This window comes from Tenrec ecaudatus, chromosome 5 (assembly GCF_050624435.1).
Source record: "Tenrec ecaudatus isolate mTenEca1 chromosome 5, mTenEca1.hap1, whole genome shotgun sequence".
NCBI lineage: Eukaryota > Metazoa > Chordata > Mammalia > Afrosoricida > Tenrecidae > Tenrec > Tenrec ecaudatus.
Genome location: NC_134534.1, coordinates 26666128 through 26686902, shown reverse-complemented (window position 1 = coordinate 26686902; position 20775 = coordinate 26666128). Strand labels below are relative to the sequence as shown.

At 38.6% G+C, this 20775-nt stretch overlaps 1 protein-coding gene across 3 annotated transcripts in view; it reads right to left on the bottom strand.

The window, feature by feature from the left end:
- CSMD3 (CUB and Sushi multiple domains 3) overlaps positions 1 to 20775 on the bottom strand; it is a 1306760-nt gene that overhangs the window by 148901 nt on the left and 1137084 nt on the right. For all 3 annotated transcript variants that reach the window (XM_075550585.1, XM_075550586.1, XM_075550587.1), the window contains 3 exons: positions 15587 to 15711; positions 9204 to 9300; positions 7865 to 7969 (listed from right to left, as the gene is read on the bottom strand). In XM_075550585.1, the coding sequence (XP_075406700.1) occupies positions 7865 to 7969; positions 9204 to 9300; positions 15587 to 15711 (327 nt within the window). The remainder of the gene's footprint in view (positions 1 to 7864; positions 7970 to 9203; positions 9301 to 15586; positions 15712 to 20775) is intronic.

The following is a 20775-nucleotide window of genomic DNA, read 5'->3' as shown; positions in this document are numbered from 1 at the left end:
ACCATTATGTAACTGTCACACCACTGAGGATTAGGATCCAGCCGAACTGGCACAGATTTTTCTGGAGAAACGCAATTCAATCCATGAAAGACATAAACAAGAGTCCAAATCAAGAAGTAATGGTCTTACATCTACCTCCATTCCAGAATGCTCTTTCAAAGCACACAATTATTTCCATATCTATCTTTTGATCCTTCAACTACCAAAAGGATTCCTGCTCATCCTTTGGTGAAATCTCCCCTGACTTCATAGCCAGTAACTTTGTGGTGAAGTGCGATTTCTCACTGTGAGTCTCTGGAACTCCCATCCAAAGACCGTGCGCGGCTGTGCAAACAGAGCGTGACAGAGGGTGCTATTGGACAGTGTAGTTGCCACTCCTGGAAGGGAGCTATCTCAAATGCAAGAACAGAGTGAATTCCTGGAATCATTAAAGAAGGACCCCAAACTGGGCATGTTTGAGACCCTGTCTGATGTAGTGGTGACAACGAACAGAGGCAACAGAGGCTGCTGCACGGGAGACCGTGGGACAGAGCAAATGAGCCCCAGCAAGACAGAGTGGAGGCGTTGTGCCGCTGAGATCATGAAACTGTGAGACTGAGCAGCAGATGTGCTTCCAGACCTAAAGGGACAGGGGCAAAAGATCCATGTGGCTGCTGCAGAGAAGGACTGCTTTCCTTTCTGACTCTCACTTGTCTACCCCTTTGATTGTGCCTATTCGCTGTAATTTCTCTGTGGCCACCGCAACTGATTATCAAACCCATCATGGAGGTACAATACTGTGGGAGGAATGGTTGGTGTTGGAATAGGGTAAGGGAGGATGGTGGGTGGTGACATGCTTGATCCTCCTTTCTTGCGATAACAAGTGTTGGCAGTTGAAGGATAAGATTTTCCTTCTCTCTGGGAAGGTCAGATGAGGTCGGATACGGTTCCCTACATCGTTGTCACAAACCGCTCACCGATTGATTAAGAACCTTCTCTGTCCTGCTTCTTGCATTATATCCATTGACTCCTACTTCAGTCATTGTGAGTGTTACCTAGGATGCTCGGTAAAAGTGCAAATGATCGGCTTACTCCTGGAAATACTTAATCTTTTAGGGTGAGTTCTTGTCATCTGGATTTTCAACAAAACTTCAAGGTGACTATAACACTCAATAGTTTAAAAGAACCAAATTACATTGACATTGTTATACTGCTTACAGCATTTAGGATTGTTTGCACTTCCTTATTCCCATTACCTTAAATATATTTTTTAAATTGTCTCCCCACACCTATAAAGCATATACAGCAATTGATATAAAAATTCAGCAATATTTGATAAATATGTTAATCAGAATATACTTTATATTGGAAGTACTATGGAAGTCGAAAGTTATAGAAGATTATAGAGAAGGTTATAATACAATAGCTAATACTTTGAACTCTGGAATCAAGTCAAATGAGGTTTTATCTCACTTCTGTTGTTGGTAGGGGTTGAGTTAAATCTTGCTCGTAATGACTCTATGGAAAGCATAATGGGACATTCTTGAAAGATGTTCACAATTATTCCAGTGAGCTCATTGTAGAAGCCCATGGAGAGACTTTCGCTTTTGACACTGACCTTCTACTTTACCAAGCGTTATGTCCTCCAGAGTCTAGTCCCTCATATAGCATGTCCAAAGTATACGAGGAAAAACATTGCCACAGAATTCACATGGCCTCGTGTGCATGGAAAAGCCGAATGAAGAAATAAGAAAGACTCAAAATGACCTGATGTATTTGAATTATGTTGTTGGAAAAGAATCTGTACTATATCATGGGCTGTCAGAAAACTGACAAAAATCTGACTTGGAAGAAGTACAGCTCAGATAATCCACAGATGCAAGTAGAGCAGAACGTTGTCTCATATGTGTTGGACATGGTATCGGGAAGGACAGGTTCATGGAGGACATCATGCTGGTAAAGAAGAAAGTCAGGAAATAAGAGGCGCAGTAATGAAATTCCTCCTTCCACACTCTTTTCTAAATTCAGTGTGATTTTCTGTCACTGTCCTAGTGATTCACTACTGCAAAATTTAATTTTACTTGTGCACTATACAAAAGATATCGTTCCCTAATTTCCATATTCCGTTGACTCACCTTCCTTTGCAATAAGCACACATATTGATTTCTTCCAATATATTGGCTGGTATTTTGGCACAGAGAAGTGAGTGCTTCTAGCACTGCGTTATTTTGTTGAAACCTGTCATCTTGCTTTCTGTCCATTTAGGGAGCCTTATTTTCTATCAGTACTTCTGACACAGCTTGGATTTGTTCATTGAATACTATCAATACTTGATCATATGCTGCGCCTGAAATGGTTTAACACCTACCGATTTGTTTTGGAAAAGTGATTCCCACTTTTTCAAATGATGATTCCTATGTCTTGACATTTTGTCCGTAGGATCCTCCGATATTGCAACTCAATGCTTGAACTTTGACCTGAGCATGTTCTTTCATTTTGCGTCTCTAGCTTCAAGTCTTTACACATTTCATCAAACACTTGACTTGACCTTCCTCAGCTACCTCTTGAAATGTTTTGTCCTATTCTCTATGTTACCATTCATTTCATTATCTTTAGCTACTCAACATTCAAGACCAAGTTTCAGAGTTTCTTGTGACATCCATTTTTGACTTCTATTTTCTTCCCTGATTTTTAATACCTTTGGGCTTTCTACATATACAATGGCCTTGCTGTCATCCAATGACTTGTCATTAGTGTTGCTAACTTGTGCATCCAGTAATTACAATGTAACTTGAGTCAATTACCAGTAACTTGAGTCACCAGTAATTACAATGCATCTTGGCTGCATTTTAATCATTTTCAGACTGCAGAAGTTAGTAAAAATCTCAAGTGAAAGGTAAAATGTGTACTGTGAATATATTTTAAAAGCAGCTTATTTGCCAGCATTTATCTGTTTAAATATATTAAGTTCATATAATATATTCACATTGAAGAAGGACAAATCTGTTTAGTAACTGCTTACTTTTTAACTGAAAACTCTATCAAAGAGTATGAAAGTCAGTTTAGGAAAATATTCACTTGCTAGATAAGGCTCAGCCAAATTTACATTTTCCAAGACATAAAAACACTACACATTTTCCCTAAAACCTTTAGTATGTAAAATATTCCTATGGAAAATATTAAAGCTTGCTTTTTTGATACAGAGAATCTATCTTTATATATATATACACACACACACTTCTGAAATAATAGACTACCTTGAAGGCTTTTCCAACTTTTCCTGGCAATCATAATGTGATTATGATGCTGTTTTATCACCAATGTGATTCCTCCCTTATGTCATACCATGGGCAGACATTTTATTGCAAGAATTTTTGTGAAAGAATTACCAATGAGACACAATGCTATAGGTATTTCCTTGATGGTAAAATATTAACATCATAATTTTTGTAACACACCCAATACTCAGACATAATTATTTTTCCAAGTATCCAAGTTGTGTAAGCATTTCCTTTTTCTAACAATGAAACTTGTTATTAAAATGCTCTTCTAAAAAAAAGAAAAAATGCTCGTCTATTTTTAATGTATACTTATTATGAAATAATTTTCTCTTCCAGTGGCTATTCCATGTTTCATATGGTAACCAGTAATAGTAACAGCTCCTGAATAAAAAGATACTTAATAAAATGTCTAAGCCTCATTATATTCCACCTTTACACATGGACAGGAGATGTGAGTTACCCTAAAACAGCCTATTCTCCACTCAGAGAAACTTACATATGAAACCTAAAAGAATTTACAGTGCCCTTTCTACTGATGGCATGGATCGCTTGCAGAGATGTGACACTGTGCATGCATAGAGGGCTTGGAGCTCTCTCAAGCTTCTCAACGTGAGCACAGAATGAGCAGTTGATTCTTCAGATTGCCACATGGAAACCCTTCCCATGATAGAACTGTTCTATGTAGCCCTTGATCCACCAAACACACTTTAACTGAAGAACATTGATGTACTGCTGCTCTTCAATGTATTCGTAAGAAAACAGCAAAAATATCACCAGGCTTTTTCTTACCTAAGTTTGCCCTTAAGGAGCTCAGCAACATTTATTAATTTTAATCCTGCAAATATTCTCTGTTCTTTTATATATACATACAATCTTGCAAAATCTATGCAAATGTTCTTACTGAATAGGTAATGAATTTACAAATGATTCATGAAGCTTTTAAAAATATATTTAAAAATTAGTAAAACTTTAGCACTGATATGAGTACTTTTCATTAAAGGTATAGCTTTCTCTTTTGGCACCCCACTTTTGTCTACATACCTCCCCTTTTAAAATTTTTTACTTATCATTTTTCATATGATTTTCTGAACTGCTTTCTCTATTTATAAATTGAATTATAGTTTATATTCACTGAATTTTAAAAGAATACATGCAACACAGACACAAATTGTAAGACTAATTATCTGACTATTCTGCCAAGTGTAACAATTGGACAAAACATTTATTCAACTTTCTTTGTCCATATGGAGAACACTTTTGTTGGTTGAATTATAATTTTATGAAATAGTTATTTTTCTATACTTTTACAGGCTTTGATTTTGCAAAACTAATAATTGTATTTCCTTTAATCCAGTACATTTTTTAGTGTCTTGTACCAATGAAAGAATAGTCAGCAAAGGTTTTCAGGTTTTAGATAAGGCCTATCAATATAATGTTTTAAATTTTGAGCAATAATATTATCCTCTTCTAATAGGCTGCCACCTTGTGGTAGTTGAAAATACAGTTAGCACCGTCTTCTGGTTAACACAAGTATGATGCTCTAGTTGTAGGGGGTTGCTGGGGTAATATTCCATACCACCCCTGACTTTGGAGAATTGTCTGAGGATTCGTTTAAAATTAAAACATCGCTAAAAGTCATATGTGTTTTGGACTGTATGAATTCAAACCTGACAAATTAAATGTCAGTCCATGTTAATATTGAAAAGAATTGTTCCTAAAATAATGACTACATTGTTTTTATTAAGTTCATTCCTACCAAATGGTAAATTATTTCCCACATCTCTAAGTTCTACTCAGATACCCTTTTTTAAAAAATTGGCATACTTTGATTACTCGGTTTATAGAAATAACACTTGTAATAAATCACAGGCAAAAAGGAAACTAAGTCCATGTAACAACGTTTTTGCTAGATTAAGAAACAGATCGCATTTCATGTATAAGCAGTAGCCTATAGCTTTCATTAGAGCATCATTTACACAGTAAGTAATCGGTATAAATCGTTTAATGAAGAAACTACTGAAAGTGCTTAGACAGTGAAGGTTTACATGCGGGAAGTCAATGAGGGAATCATCTAAAGAACATGGAAAGAATCCACAGAGCCCACGGCGACAGCATCACAAAACACCCGACATACGTTCACCCTTTCAGGAGATAATATTTGATCAAGAACAAATGTTACTGTGAAAGAAAGAATTTCAATCTGCATTTGAGGCATTGGCAAAAGAAGAATAATAATGCTCTGAATTCTGAACTTGGTGGAATTCACACATTGCCTAATACATTAAAAATCTGAGGAACATGCAATGCTTGAAATAAGAAATGGATTCTTCTTTGTGATTCATATGAAAAAATATTATTAATATCATTGTTAGTATTTAAAGATTTTTGGTATATCTGGGGGTGTTTCTATAATATTTTCTATTATACAAAGTTATGTCAAATATTTAGGTAAACATTTGACTGACTGATGTTAGATACCAACTGTACTAAACTGTTTCAATTTACGAATTCTACTTAAAGAGGTTCAGGTCAGAACGCATAATCTGGAAGCTGTCTTCATTATGAATAACAGAACACTTAATCTGTATAAAAAGGCCCCCACCCACAATGAATTCAAATTATGGATTGTGATAGGCCACGCCTCTCAGGAATGGCCTGGCTTTAAAAAGAGCATTAGCTCCAGGTATTAGCTTTGATTTCTTTTAAGCATCCCTGCTAAACTTGTAACAGGTCCGCTGATGGACCACTTTTCACAGCTCTGTGTGATTGTGACGTTTTCATTGCTGAAAATATCTACCTCTCATTATTTAATTGCTAAGGTCCTGCTTATCCCTTATGACTCACATCAAGGATCTCTCCTATTTGAGGTTGTCCCTGAACTTCATAGGTGAAATTAATGACATGCCCTCCACTAGCAGATGGCCAAGCGGACTATGGGCTGGGCTGCTAACCATCTGGCCAGCAGTTCTAATCCACCAGTGGCACCCTGGGAGAATGATGGCTGTCTGTTCCCATACACACTGGCAGTCTCAGAAGCCTGAGAAGGCAATTCTAGACTGTCTTGCAGGGCCTCTATGAGTTGGGATAGGCTTGGTGGCAGCAGGTTTTAGTGAACAGTTCTATTGCTAAATTTATATTAAAATAGTATTGATTTATCTCTGCCTTCCTTACTAAGTGGTAATCTCAAAATAAGAGGTCATGATTTATTTTTATGTACCTACGTTGAACTTAGTGATTGGCACAGAATGGGTATTCTGCGTTCGTGGGTAAAAGGAAAGATGAAAGAAGGCCTCTTTTACAGACACAACTGATCTCTATTATCTAAGGATAATAGTAGTAGTAAAGTACAAGTATTTCTCTGCAAAAGCCCCTCAAAAATGTAAAGAAAAATCAATGATCCCATAGTTTATGTGGTACATGCCCACCCCGATACAAAATACTCGCTTCATCCCCACAGGATGTTCCTCTTTGATCAGAACTTCCCGCACTGGTCATGATGTTAGCATGGGAAGTGGGTAACCTGGAGACAGTGGTGTTGAGAGAATGGTCTTCAGTGGGTACTTCCAGGAAGCAGAGGCAAGCAGGATGCAATTGCAAACTGCCTACAGTCCTAAAGCCTACCCTCTTTATGAACCTGAGCATCAGTGTGGGTGTGCTGGCAGGAATGATATGTGACAATCTTCTTCATGGGTCCCCTTCAATCTCCAAATCTTGAGGACACACATTCATTGACTCTCCAGGAAATGTACTTTGAGTGCTTACTGAGTTTCAGAACATAGCTCAGTGCTACAGATGTAATCACAAACTCGATAAGCATGTCTTTGCGACAGATCCTATGTTCCTGAATCCTGCATTCCAGTACGGGAATGGTTAAACCCACAATCACCTCATAAGCACCTAATTACTCATGTCATGGTGCTGGACATTAAAAATCATTGAACACAAGGCTCTGAATAGATCTAACAGAATGGCTAACATTTTTCACGTGAAATTATTGTAAGGAGGTGGCTAGAAGAAAATACTTGGACTACCCATCAGGGAAAAGGTCAGTGAGGACGAGGGAGTCACCCAGGGAGGCAGATTGGTACAGTGGCTGCAACAATGGACTCGGATAGAGCAAGAGTGAAGAAGATGGCCCTAGACTGGGCTATGTTTCTTCCTGCGATTCATAAGGTCGCCGGAGTCAAACCCAGCTTAACAGCATTTAAAACAAGATCATCCAACAGAAGAAACTATTTGCAACAATTACAATTGCAAAACTTCTAAAGGATCTGGTTCCATATATATTTAAAAAAAATACATGATTGAGTATAAGCCGACCTGAATATCAGTCATGGCACTTAGTTTTAGCACAGAATCTGCATTAAAAATGTGCTGGGAAAACTCGACTTATATACGAGTATATACGGTAACAGACAATTTTCAGAAAATCATTAGAACTATTCCTGTATACTTTGTAAGTGAAAAAAGGAAACATTTCAAAACCGATGGGAGAAAGTGCTGGATATGATATTTTCTTTTAGCAAAATCACCGCAATCATGTGTTTAAAGAGGACACTACACTTGATTTTGATCTCCTGTTTAGGGTATAACATCCTTTTTACCTGTGTATTCAAGATGAAATCCTGCGGCAGAAACGCTGATGTCTGACTGAAAATTCAGATAGAGATTGTTGGAAGTACTGTTCAGAAGGTGGGGGATTGTGGTCCCTGAAATGGCAAATGAAAAGGCAGGTCAACTCTTGCTCAATAGGACATGCTATAGTGAAATTCAGTAAGGGATCCAACCCAAAATCAATAGAATATCACTAATTTTGTATTAATCAAGCAGTATTTAAAAAATATTTCATATAAACATTCCTCTATATTCTTTCATTGTACTGTTTATTTCCATTTTACTTCCCTTAGTTCATAGGAGATAGGTCTTTGGGATCATTTTTTATTTCTTCCTAAAATCAGATGGGAGCAAAAACAGCTGGTGATATTCAAGTCCCTAAATTTTGCAGGTCATCTAAAATAATGTTTTCAATTTCACAAGGATTTCAATTCACCGTGCAGGATTTCATAATAAATTTAATTTTAACGTTTCTATGTCTTTTCATTGCAACATATTAGAAGGCTTTCTGTGGATTTAGATAATGTATTCAGACGTGCCCATTCGGGAGCCCTGCTGGCTCAGAGGCTGAGGAACGAGGTTGTTCACACGACCACCGTTTGTCCCCATGAGCTGCCCAAGGAAGGAAATGTGGCAGTCTGTGCCATGAGGATCACAGCCTTGGGATGCCTATTGGGTGGGTTTACACTTGTTTCCTATTATGCAAATTTTAAATAGTGTAAGCTCTTTAGTTTTTATTGAATATTTTTTTAAGAAAAGGTCAGCTCAGACACAAATATTAGCATTAATATAAAAGCATAAATAAATAATTACATAAATATCAAAATTTCATAGAAATTTCAATAGCACCTTTAATGGTTTTTGCACCTCTCACATAACACAGTATATAATATATAAAAGCAAATTTAAAAGACCATGTGTGAGTTCCAGGAAGCACTTTTTTGAGAAGCAAGTTCATGTTTTAAGTTACATCTGTGATAATCCTTAGTGACACTTCCTGGTAAGCACTGGACTGTTAGACACAAGGTTTGCCATTCAAACTTACCATCTCCTCTTCAGGGTAGAGATGAGGCTCCCTCATCCTACAAGTATTTAACTCACTGACACTGAGTCAATTCTGACTCATGGTGATCTAACAGGAAATGTAGACTGCCTTTTAGGCTTCTGAGACTAACTCTTTATAGGAGGAGACAATCTCTTATTTCTCCAGCAGAGCATCTGGTGGATTTGAACTGCTGACTTTATGGTTAGCAGTTCTTTGCCTAGCCCACTGTGACCTTATATTAGGGTTTTATCTGTATTAGAGTTAAGGTAAACTCTTTGATTTACCTGAATAACTTCCAAGCCTTGGAGCATTGTTGTCACCCCCATCATAAAAGTCCAGAGAATCCCAATTATGTTCTGTGGCAAAACTGACAACTTGCACCTATGAAATAATAATTGCTGTTAATAATGCATCTCGACAGTTATTAACATATAAGTGTGCTTTAGTCTAGTTAAGCCCTCGGGAAGAGAGAGCTCAGGTCATGGATTATATCTTAGTGATGCTTTATAAAAGGGTTTTAAAGGAACTGATCTTTGCTAGTACGGCACTTGCCTACATGGTCTGAGACTTACAAGAAAATCCTTACAAACACAGAGCCGTGTTCTCTCTGGGGATAACCTGGGAGAGAATCTCTCCCAATCACACTCTCATTGTGAAGCAATTTGGATTAATCTCCTAATGACTGTGTCAAGAATTTAAATGCATGTTCCAGGCAACTGGGGAACTTTTGTGTTTTGAAGTATATTCTTTTCATCCATTGCATTTTCTCATTTTGATAAATAATCATGTCTAAGCTACTGAAAAATCATCTGATTTGTGATTCATAAGCACTTCTCTGTTTTTTCCAAAAGCACAACATTAAACACACACACACACACACACTCACAGAATGTTTACCCCAGGATATAAATTTGTTGCTTTTCCATTTCATTTTTTATTCCCCTTTGCTCAATTTCCTCTCTCCTATACAAAAAAAGTGATATTACTAATCCCTGAAGACAAGGATAATAAGGTCCAATACAGATGACTTAACATGATACCACCGCTCATCATTTCAAATGCATACTCAAAATTAATTTTCTGAATGGGATCGTGAGAACACCTTGATGCTGGGGAGGTAAAGGTCGGCGTCTTATCCCCACGCATCTGCTGAAGTTTATTCACAGGAAGAGGCAGGTGTTCCTTCACTCACCTCACTTGGCACAGCTGGTGTGTCTGCAGCACTTCACAACGCTAGAGAACACCTACTTTAGTCTTTATTAAATAGCTTATGATTTTATTTACATATGGGCTGACGTCAGTTAATAATGCAAGCACGCTTTAAAAAACTGTAATAATGGCACTCATTAAAAATGTCTTATGTGGAAAAAAATAGTCCATCATCCTTCATTCATTCAGGCAAATGCCGGTGTCCAGGAGGAATGCCACATGGCGACAGGTCTCCTGCTGGCCTAACTGGCAAGGAGCCCAGTGGCCAAGTTCCAAAGCAGGAAACAAGGAGCAAAATTAAGGGGGTATGGTTGTAATATAATCACTACTCCCTTAAACAACTTTCACGTTCCTCATCATAGCTAATGTGTCTTCTCCTTTGATTCAAGGAAAGGAAAGATCACATCTAGCCAAAGAAAACACTGTAAGGTAAAACCATCTGGACTACATTGAAAGTACAGAGACATTTTCACTGAAATAAACTATTGAACATGTAAAGACACAGAGAAGGCAAACCATGCGCTGGATTTAGTGAAGCATCAATAATCCATTTAGCTGCAGCAGAGCGTGTTTACATTCAGGGAAATGTGGGTCTAACAGGAGTGCAAAGTAGAGCTCAGTGGACAAAGAAGAGAACTTAGAGGTGGATTTGCAAGGCGGTGGCAGCTTCTGCCTTTGGCCTGAGACACTACAAAAATTGCTTCTGCTTTTGCTTGCTTACCTAAATCATTGTTATCACAGAATCTAATTGGCAGACCTCTTGTAAGACAAGGTTTTTCTTCTTGTAACAAATACAAAGGACAGAGCCTAATATGCAGCTTGTAGAAAGGATTCCATGAATTTAACAGAGAGAGAGAGAGAGAGAGAGAGAGAGAGAGAGAGAGAGAGAGAGAGAGAGAGAGAGAGAGAGAGAGAGAGAATGACTAGAAAGAATGAACACCCCTGTGATAATTCTGCGACTGAGGAGAGTGCCATCGAAGACTTTAGAAAGCGACAATAATAATCAGAACTGCACTGAATTAGGCGGGGAAATATGCGGGGAAAAGATCGTTTTGAAAGTTACTGCAGTGTGCTATAGGAGAGGCAATGAGAGACTAAATGCTTTGGGCAGTGGTAACAGAGGTAGCGCTGCTAAGGATTACATTGTGTTTAAATCCTAGTCCTTATGACTATGGTTATAATCCCAAATAGGAATGGTTTTTCTTGTTGTTGTTATAGTCAGAAGCTATATTCATAGAGGGTGTGTTTGAAGCCAATAGCCAGTAAGATATAAAGATAGCCTATCAAGCATAGAAACGCAAGCCCCCCTTCAAGACCACCAGAGAACAGAGAACCAGGATCTTCCCCAAGAGCCTAAGAGAGCAGCAGAGCCTTCCCTTCTCCCCTTCGAGTCCACACACTGCATTAGGGTGTCCAGACGCCCGAAGTGTGAGAAAATAGGTTTCCCTTTGCAGAGCTCTCCGTCGTGGTACCACTGTTCTAGCAGCACTGAACGAATACAACAGTTCCAACATTCCATGAGTTGTTATGAGGAACATTATGGGACGTTGTGTAGTTAGAATTAAAGAGCAAGTAAGAGGAAATTCATGGTACATATGTACAGTAGGTTGAATAATTGCCCTTGGAACCTATAAATGTTACTTTATATAGAAAAAAGGGGGTATTTGAAGATACTGTTAAGTTATTGCGATGGGGATATTATTTTAGATTACCCATGGGGACCTGGATGCAGCTGCATATGTCTTAATAATAGAGAGGCAAAGGAAGATGTAGCACAGACAGAAGATAAGTAGGCAATGTGACTACAAAGATGGGTGTTGAGGGAGGTTTCCACAAATCAAGGAACACCTGGAGTCACTGGCAGCTGCAAGAAACAAAGCAGGGATTCTCCCAGGAAGCCTCGTGAGAGCCCCTGCTATCCTTTCAATTTGGTACAATTAAACGGAAAGTCAGATTTCTTTCCTCAGTCACTAGGTGATAATACATTTCTTCAGCTTTAAACCAGGTTTGTGTTTGTTTATTCATTTCTTTTCTTGGTAATTTGACATAGCATTCAATGGAAAAAGAAGGCAGTAGGACACAAAGATTCTGCACAAGCGTATGTGCAATATTTACATCATAAATACATCAAGGGTCAACCCATCAAGTAATGGCCAAGAGAACTACCAGACAAGGGATATTGTAAGTGACGCTTCCACACCTGGTTTGAGCAGCCTTAGGAGAGAAAGCCCAAAGAGAGCCAGCAAATAAGATACTGAGAAAACTGCTATTCACTCAGTCTTCAGATATTCATATTAGAGGGAATTCTCCATTGTGGCAATAAGTTAGCTTAATGACAAATTTATTTATAATCACTAAAATCAGGGACCTAGACATGAAAATGCCATTTTGTTTTGTTGAGAGGATTTATATTAAGTCATGATGTTCATCATCCAAATAAACAGAATTATATAACAATAATACTTTTGATGATTCATCACACTCAGACTGCTCCCGGTTTGAAAATTATTGCTATATGCTATTACTGTTGAATTCAGCTAATTTCTCCACCCAGACACTTTGCTAAAAAATAAACAAATAAATGAATCCTTTCTACCAACAGACTTCTCACTTCATATTCGTGCAACAGATTGGTCTGTTTCTGGAAGTTATTTCTAAAATGTACTCAATCATTCTATATTAATGGCAAAAGTTTCCGTATTCCATTTTTTATTCTCCATGTTCCATCAGTCGTTAACCCATTTCATAGCATATATGATTTATAAATTATTTATACATTTTTATTGATGCACATAGGCAGCACAACAGAGTGAAATGAAATAAATATTGCTTTGAATTTGCTGTACCAGGTAGGTCAGTGTGTCTAGTTATTTAATGATAAATAAGCTTTTAGGTGAAGTTGGTGAAATTTCACATATTCAGAAATGATTTTATAATGTGTCTAAGATTAGTATTCATGTAAGGGGTTAGTTAGAAATTAAAGTGTTTGCTAGATTTTGGTCTACTATTTTTCACACTCTTAGCTTACTAAATTCCCTGGAAACATAAATATTTTTTGCTGAAAAACATTAAATCACGATTCAAACGGCACCACGTCATTTTAAAAGGTACGTAGTGGTGGGAGTGTTTGCAAAAGACAAAGACTGTACAGTCTCGCCTTTCTTTCAGCATCTTCTAGTCCAGTGGTTCTTAGCCTTTTCATGACATGACCCTTTATCACAGTACCTCATGTTGTGGTGACCCTCCAACTATAACATTGTTTTCATTGCTACTTCATCATTTTGCTACTGTTATGAATTGGATAACCCCTGCGAAGGTCATTCCACCTCCAAAGGGGTCACAACCCACAGGTTGAGAACCGCTGTTCTAGTACATCTTCCTGGGGTAACACTACAAAAATCAGAAAAATTCCACTGATATTGTTGGTGTGGATTGATTTCTTCTAGAACTATTTAGTTAGCCTATATTGTCAGGAACAATGCTAACTTTGGAAAAAGGTTCGGTTACTACCCTTGCAAGTTTACGGATAAGTCATCAAGGTAGACTGCGGTCAGTGCTGTGACATGGAAATGGAGGAGTGCTATAAGATCATGTACTGGAAACCTTACCCTTGTCTGAAGTTTATGGAAAGTGTTCAAGAGGAACTGGGACAAAGTTGAGACAAAAATGACAAGGCAGTCCAATGATGGGAGACCATGGAGGGTGTTGCCGAGAGAGGGCGCAACACGCACTGGAGCGCAGCAATGAAAATGTCAAGTTCACAAACAACTCAAGCACAGGGAAAGAAAAGGCTAGAGACATGGGCATCGCAAAAAAATGGTAAAATCAACTGTTCAGATGGTGGGAGCAGTGAATTTAAGCAGACAAGTTGCAGTGTTCTATTTTTATTTCCAGAAGGTCACACCACTTGCCTACGGGAAATGGATTGGAAAAGTTTATGAAGCTAAGACAATGATAATGGTCACTTACTTTTGCATGGTAAAAAATGTAAACAGAATTAGATTTACTTAAAAATTTTGTGGGAATACACGACTTGGCATATTCTGTTGTGTCAGCTAGAACCCAGAGTAAAGCTTTTCAAGATTTCTGGTTTGTGCAGTTAAAGATGAGGAAATCATTCTGAGACAGGTACCCATGGAGGGATGCCCACAAGGTTGAGGAAAAGTCACGAGGCCTAGTCGAACAAAGTAAACATGAGGCGCTAGCAGGTATGAGAAAAGTGGAAGGCCTGGAAGAGACAGGAAGGCTGATGGCAACGATGGGGTCACACATAGCAATGATGGTGAACACGACGCAGGTCAGGGAAGCACACTGGTCTACTGTGCCCAAGGTCAGAATGAGAAGCAAACAACCATTCCTAGTAATGTCAGGTATCACACAGTTCTAAAGAAAAGCCATATAAATCATTTGTACAAATAATCAAGTTATTTTTTATAAAAGATAAAATTATCTTGCACTTAGTTTATATATGTGTGTGTGTGTATAATCAATAGTAAATGTTAATAATTTATTTATAATAATATCCATTAAAAACAATAACTGCATAGGGGCATGGCAGGATAGGACAGTGGGAAATGGGAACCTAATAACCATGAATAAGAAAATAAAATATTCTGAAATTATTGGGGTGATGATAGCACAAAGCCAAACATGACTGAACAATGAAATTATATGATATGTGAAGTAGCTGTTAATAAAACTATTTAAAAATTGATAACTGGAAAATTTCTCCCAATAACTGGCCACAATGAAAGTAAAATAGAGGAAACTGTTGATTGACTACAAAACTGTACCCCTTTTCATCAATAACAAAGTCCTGGTTTTGTTCAATTTTAAGAAAACTGTCCACACCAGGGGGCTGAAGTCCTCACTAGCTCCAGGTTGTGCATCTTGACTGGTTTGGAGGCACCTTTTATGAAATATTTTCCTAGTCCCTGTGTGGGTGGAAGAACAGATATGATTGTGGTTTGGCTGATATCACATGAGGGGACAGCTCTGGGGAAGCTTTCTTAACTACTGTGAATGTACATGCAACGGGGGAGGGGAGAGCATACATCACTGGGCCCCTGGCTGTTGATACTGCCAAAACACTGAGGTCATTCGAAGGCCATGAGGAAAGGAAGATCAAAACTGAAGTTAAGACACTCGAGGCAGCAAAGCAAAGAGATGGGAGTCGTCTGGGTCAGGACAGCGTGAGGGAGCCGCTGAAATACAGAATCCGGACTCCTGTACCTTGGACTCTACGTTTTATGGCGCAATACACTTCTCATATTGCCTATGCCACCTTGAATTGAGCTTTCTATTACGTAGGGTTCACAAAAAAAGCAAGCACGTAATATCTTTCTAGTTATAAATGAAATTATTTCAGTGAAAAGAGCTTGCTAACTTAGAAATAATGCTCAGTCTGCCATTGGTGGCTCACATACAGTGAAAAGAAGAAAAACGTAGATGTCCTTACCTGAATCCCAGCTCCCTCGGGCACGGCGATCTTCCACACACAGTTCAGGTTGTTGTCATAAGGCTCAGGGTATCCGGGAGACAAGACCGTCCCTTTGCGCTTCGTTAACATCCCACCACAGGGCACTGGAAGCAAACCAATCCAAGACAAAGAGCTACTTCTAATGCAAGGGATTTTTTAAAAGGAGAAAATGGCAGGCATAACACCTAAGACACACAGGAAACTCTCAAACATCACCAGGTAATGCTCCTTTGAGCATAACAGCCTCTTGAAAATATATCTTCCTGTGACTCACTAACAACCAGAAATCCAAAACAGGTTAGGTAGATACATGAATGGATGCTTTGGGGCCGGTTCTTTAAAATCTCAGAAACGAGGTGCCACATCTGTGACATGGGAGGCTTTCTTTAAAGGAGTCTTGTGACAAATGTATAAATAAAATAAAGTCCACAAAGAGGCTGACACAGTGTGCGGAATAAAAGCAGGAATCAGGGCATCATATCTCTGTTCCTACCGCTACTGCTATGACAATGGCAAAATGTCCCCTGGATACTTAGCCTTGTCTGCAGCCCTGGTGGCACAGTGACTGCCCTTTGGGCTGTGACCCTCAAGATCATGATTTGAAACCACCAGCTGCTGCTCGGGAGAAAGAGGAGGTTTTCTGTCCCCCGAAACGGTTAGTCTGAGAAACTCACAAGGTCAGTTCTCTCTTGACCTACAGGGTCACTAGGAGGAGGTCCTGCCTCGATGGCAGTCAGTGAGTGGTTATAATGGAAGCATATACTTTCTGTAAATGAAAAAATACTTTAAAATAATAACAATACGAGGACATCTAATGCCCATATATAGGGCAATTATTTTAAAAGGGTTATAATTATTTTTAGTAGCGTCAATATTTGTTTATTGGAAAGGTCATTTTGTGATTGGCATTAATGGAATCGTGAACCCCAAAAGGATATCGGCATTTTAAAGATTGTATCTGTGAATGTGAGCTTACTTGGAAATGGTGTTGGCAGTGCAGTGATGTAACATCTCATGTCAGAGTTTTTGTAACTATCTGACAAACTACTGGGAGCTGTCACACATATTGAGAATGGTTCTTTTTCCCTGGTAGATCTGGGTAAGAGAGTTGAAGAATATGCTGCTAACATCTGTTTCTTCTGTTTTGAGAGAGTAACACGAGGATGGATAGTGATCGTAACTCTGGGTACTTAATCATGGAGGTTGGTCAATATTGACATCCCTACTGGGCATAAAATGAGCCACCTCAGGATATGGCAGAGGGATCTCCCTACCATCAATCATGAGGAGCCAGGCATGGAGTGTGCCCTTTGAATCCTGAAATGCTCACACATGAATCTTCTTGTTCGGTAGATTGAAAGCTGTGATATCAGAGATGTGGCGAGGGGCAGTACTAACAAAATTAGAACCAGAACACAAGACAGAGTCATAGGCAGGAGGGTTGCTTATGGAGTAAGATGCTTCCAGGCACTTAATTGGCAGCTAGGTTTTCTGGTCTATGGAGCTACAGCTGAGCACTGTAAGGTTGAGGTGAATGGCAAAATGGCATGCCCACAGAGCATTTATTGGCAGTGCTGAAAGAACTCTGTTACTTTGCCCAAGCAGGGGAGGCTAAGGCTGTGTGGCTGAAAGGCCAGAAAGAAGTCTGTCTAGAGACATGGCTGGGAATAATCAGTCCTGACCAAAGAACTTTGTGCTGAGCATGAATAATTCTGAATTGTAACTTGTTAACTTCCCCATTAAAGTCCATAATCATGTCTGGTCTGTGTGCTCGGTAGAGCCATTACAATGGATTACTGAATTCAACTAGAAGCAGAGGATGCAGTGAGAGGGACAGTTGTTGACAACTGATAAAAGATATTGGAGGATAGAATTGGCCTAGATCTGACATATGGTTGGATTTTCTCTCCCCAACTAAGATCAGCAGAGGTCAGACACTGACCCTAAACAATAGTTATAGGGTTGTTCTTTTCTTTTCAGTAAAGATAAAAGAGTTCAGACATGCTGCTTTCGCATGGTGACATAAAAAAAGGGGAGAAGAGAGTAGAAAAAAGTTCCTATCTCAAAGGTATGTCACGTCCAATAACCTGATTTACCTGCCTGGTTTCTAGAACTGCGAGGAAATACAAGGTATTCTGTTCTTTGAAGTCACCCCTTGAGTAGATGTGTGTGTATTTGCTATGCAAACTAAGACAGTTTTATTTATGTATTTCATTGTGTTATGTATATATTCAGTTAAAATAGTTTACAAATAATTTAGTTCCTTTTAAAAAACAAACAATAATTTTGAATGTACCAGAATTCCAGGAATGGCTTAACCCTAACGTGGTTCATTTTGTTGGGTGTCTTGGAGTTGGCTGGCTCACAGTGACACTGTGAGAATAGAAAACTGCACCATCCTGTGCCATCCTCACCACATCTGTTTGCCCCAAGGGTTCTAGTCACTACATCAATCCATCTCATCAGGATCTTCCTTTTCTTCACTGACCTTCAACTTTACCAACCATGATGTCCTTTTCTAGTGACTGGTCTCTCCTTGTAACACATCCAAAGTTTATGAGAGGAATGTTTTACTGTAAGTGATGCCCTATTCCCCATTTCCATGATTTATGCAGCTAGTTTCCAATCACTCAAGTTTCAAAGTTGTGCAAGTTAACAATGCATGTACTGTAATCTAAAAAGATGCTCCACAAATACATAAATTCCATTTTACTTTTAATTTCATAACATAGAGATATTTGCTGATAATACTATCAATAGAATGATCCTATGCCCCATTGGGATGCCTTATGATATACTTCAGTACGATGATAAACATGTGACCAGGGAGATATATAACCAGAGATATATGAATATGTTTTAAATTCTCACTTGACTTTACCCTCATCAGTTCTTGTGACATGGCTTCACTCAGTACTTGGCCCCCTAAGGAGATCAATGAAGATATAGGTATTATATCAAAGTGTGGTGAAGAAATCAGATGGTGCCTGGCTGATGGAAAAAAATAATGTCTGATTTCTTAAAAGCTTGTATTATGAAAAAGTACCCATCTAAGTGAGTCAGCTAAATTCAGATGGAAGAAGCACACAAACTTGTGTGATCTGAGGGGTGAATGGTACCAGAGTCAAAAGTCTAAACACTTAGTTTACAGAACGTTATGGATGATAATGGAGCCCCAAATATACTTGTTGGATTGATTCTCTGGTGAAACCCCACTAATTATAATCTAGGAATTTTTATGGCCTACATATCAGACAAAGTACATTATAAGTGGACTGGAACTTTTGCAGTCCTCCTTTTCCCCTCTAGATGAGCATTGAGCAACTCGCTCTGAGTTAGTGCACCCACTGGCATCCTTGGGAAGGTTCTCTCTGGTCACGGGGGATTTTTCATTAAAGCCGTTTTGCTTGAACCTCATTTTTTTCTTTTTTGTAATGGCTGATTTAAGATGCCAGTGTGTGTCTGTGAAATTTGTTTCTTGCTCAGGAAAAATGCCACAGAAACTGTTGTGATGTTGGAACACGGCTTACAAGGACAGAGTTTTGGGAAAAACTCAAGTGTATGAGTGGTTTTCTCATTTCAAAAGAGGTGACATGTCGATTGATGACAAACCCTTTCTGGACATCTGGCGACTTTCCAAACAGACAAAAATGTTGGCTTGTAGTGCATTTAGAGTCCATTCAACCAGGTCAGACTGTTAAGCAAGCTTTCTATTTGGAGCTTCTGAAAAGATTGCACAACAGTGTGTGACAAAATGGCCTGATTTGTAGCTGATGGAGGACTGGTTTTGTCACCAAGACAATGCACCTGCCCTGTAACCATCTCAGTGCTCCAGTTTTTGGAAAAAAACAGCATGCTTGCCCCATGTACCTTACTCACCTGACCTTACTCTGTGTGATTTCTTTTTGTTTCTGCTAATGAAGAGGGGCACAGAAGGGCAGCGATTTGATGACGTAGAAGCAGTGAAGAAAAAAATGAGGGCAGTGTTGTTAGCCATCCAAACAGATGAGTATGAAAAATGTTTTCAAAAATGGAATTACATATTTGACAAATATATTAAGTGTAGTGGAGAATACTTTGAAGATTATAAAGTTTTTTTTGTAAAAAAAGGGTGAATACCTAGTTTGAAAAAAAATTCTGGGTGTTTTGGGCACCTTCTCATATAGTTAGATTGGAATATAATGCCTTGTTGTAAGATCTCCTTTTTGATCCATTTTGAAATTTTTCTGGTTTGTAAATATTTTATTTTTTCTCTTCCATTGAGGTTTTATTTAGTCAATGTTTCTGGTGTGTGTGTGTGTGTGTTTTATTTTCCCAGACAGGGAAGTCAGGGATGGGTGGATTGATGAAGATAGTAACTGGATTAATAATTACCTGGGGGCATGGATGGAGAGAGTGGGGTCTACTTGGGAAGTCAAAAGCAATGGGTACAAGAAAAAAGAAAATATTCCAGTTAATTTTGGTGATGGTAGCACAACCCTTCTTAATATGATGGAACTACTGAATTGAAATTGTTGATGAAGATCAAGGATCGCAGCCTTCAGTATGGATTACAACTCAATACAAAGAAAACGAAGTTCTCACAACTAAACCAATAGGTGACATCATGGTAAGTAAAGAACACACTGAAGTTGTCCAGGATTTCATCGTACTTAGGTCCACAATCAATGTTCATGGAATCCACAATCAATGTTCATGGAATCCACAATCAATGTTCATGGAATCCACAATCAAGGGACCAAACAACACAGAGAATTGCTAAATCTGCTGCACAGACTTCGTTAAATTCGTGAAAAGTTAGGAAGTTACTTTGAGGAGTAAGGTGCCCTGAATCCAAAGGCCTCATATGCATGTGAAAATTGGACATTGAATAAGGAAAACTCAAGGTAAATCAATGCATTCGAAGTATGGTGTTGGTGAAGGATATTGAAAGCACCAGGAACTCCATCTTGGACAAAGTACACCCAGAATGTTCATTATGGATGACAACGGTGACTTTGTCACATATTTTGTACATTTTTTAGGAGACACCAGTCCCTGGAAAAGGATATCATATTTTGCAAACCACAGGAAGACCCTCAACAACATGGGAGGGCTGACAGAGTGGCTACAATAGGCTCAACCTCAGAACAACGAGAGCATGGTACAGGACCAGGTGTTATTTGCTG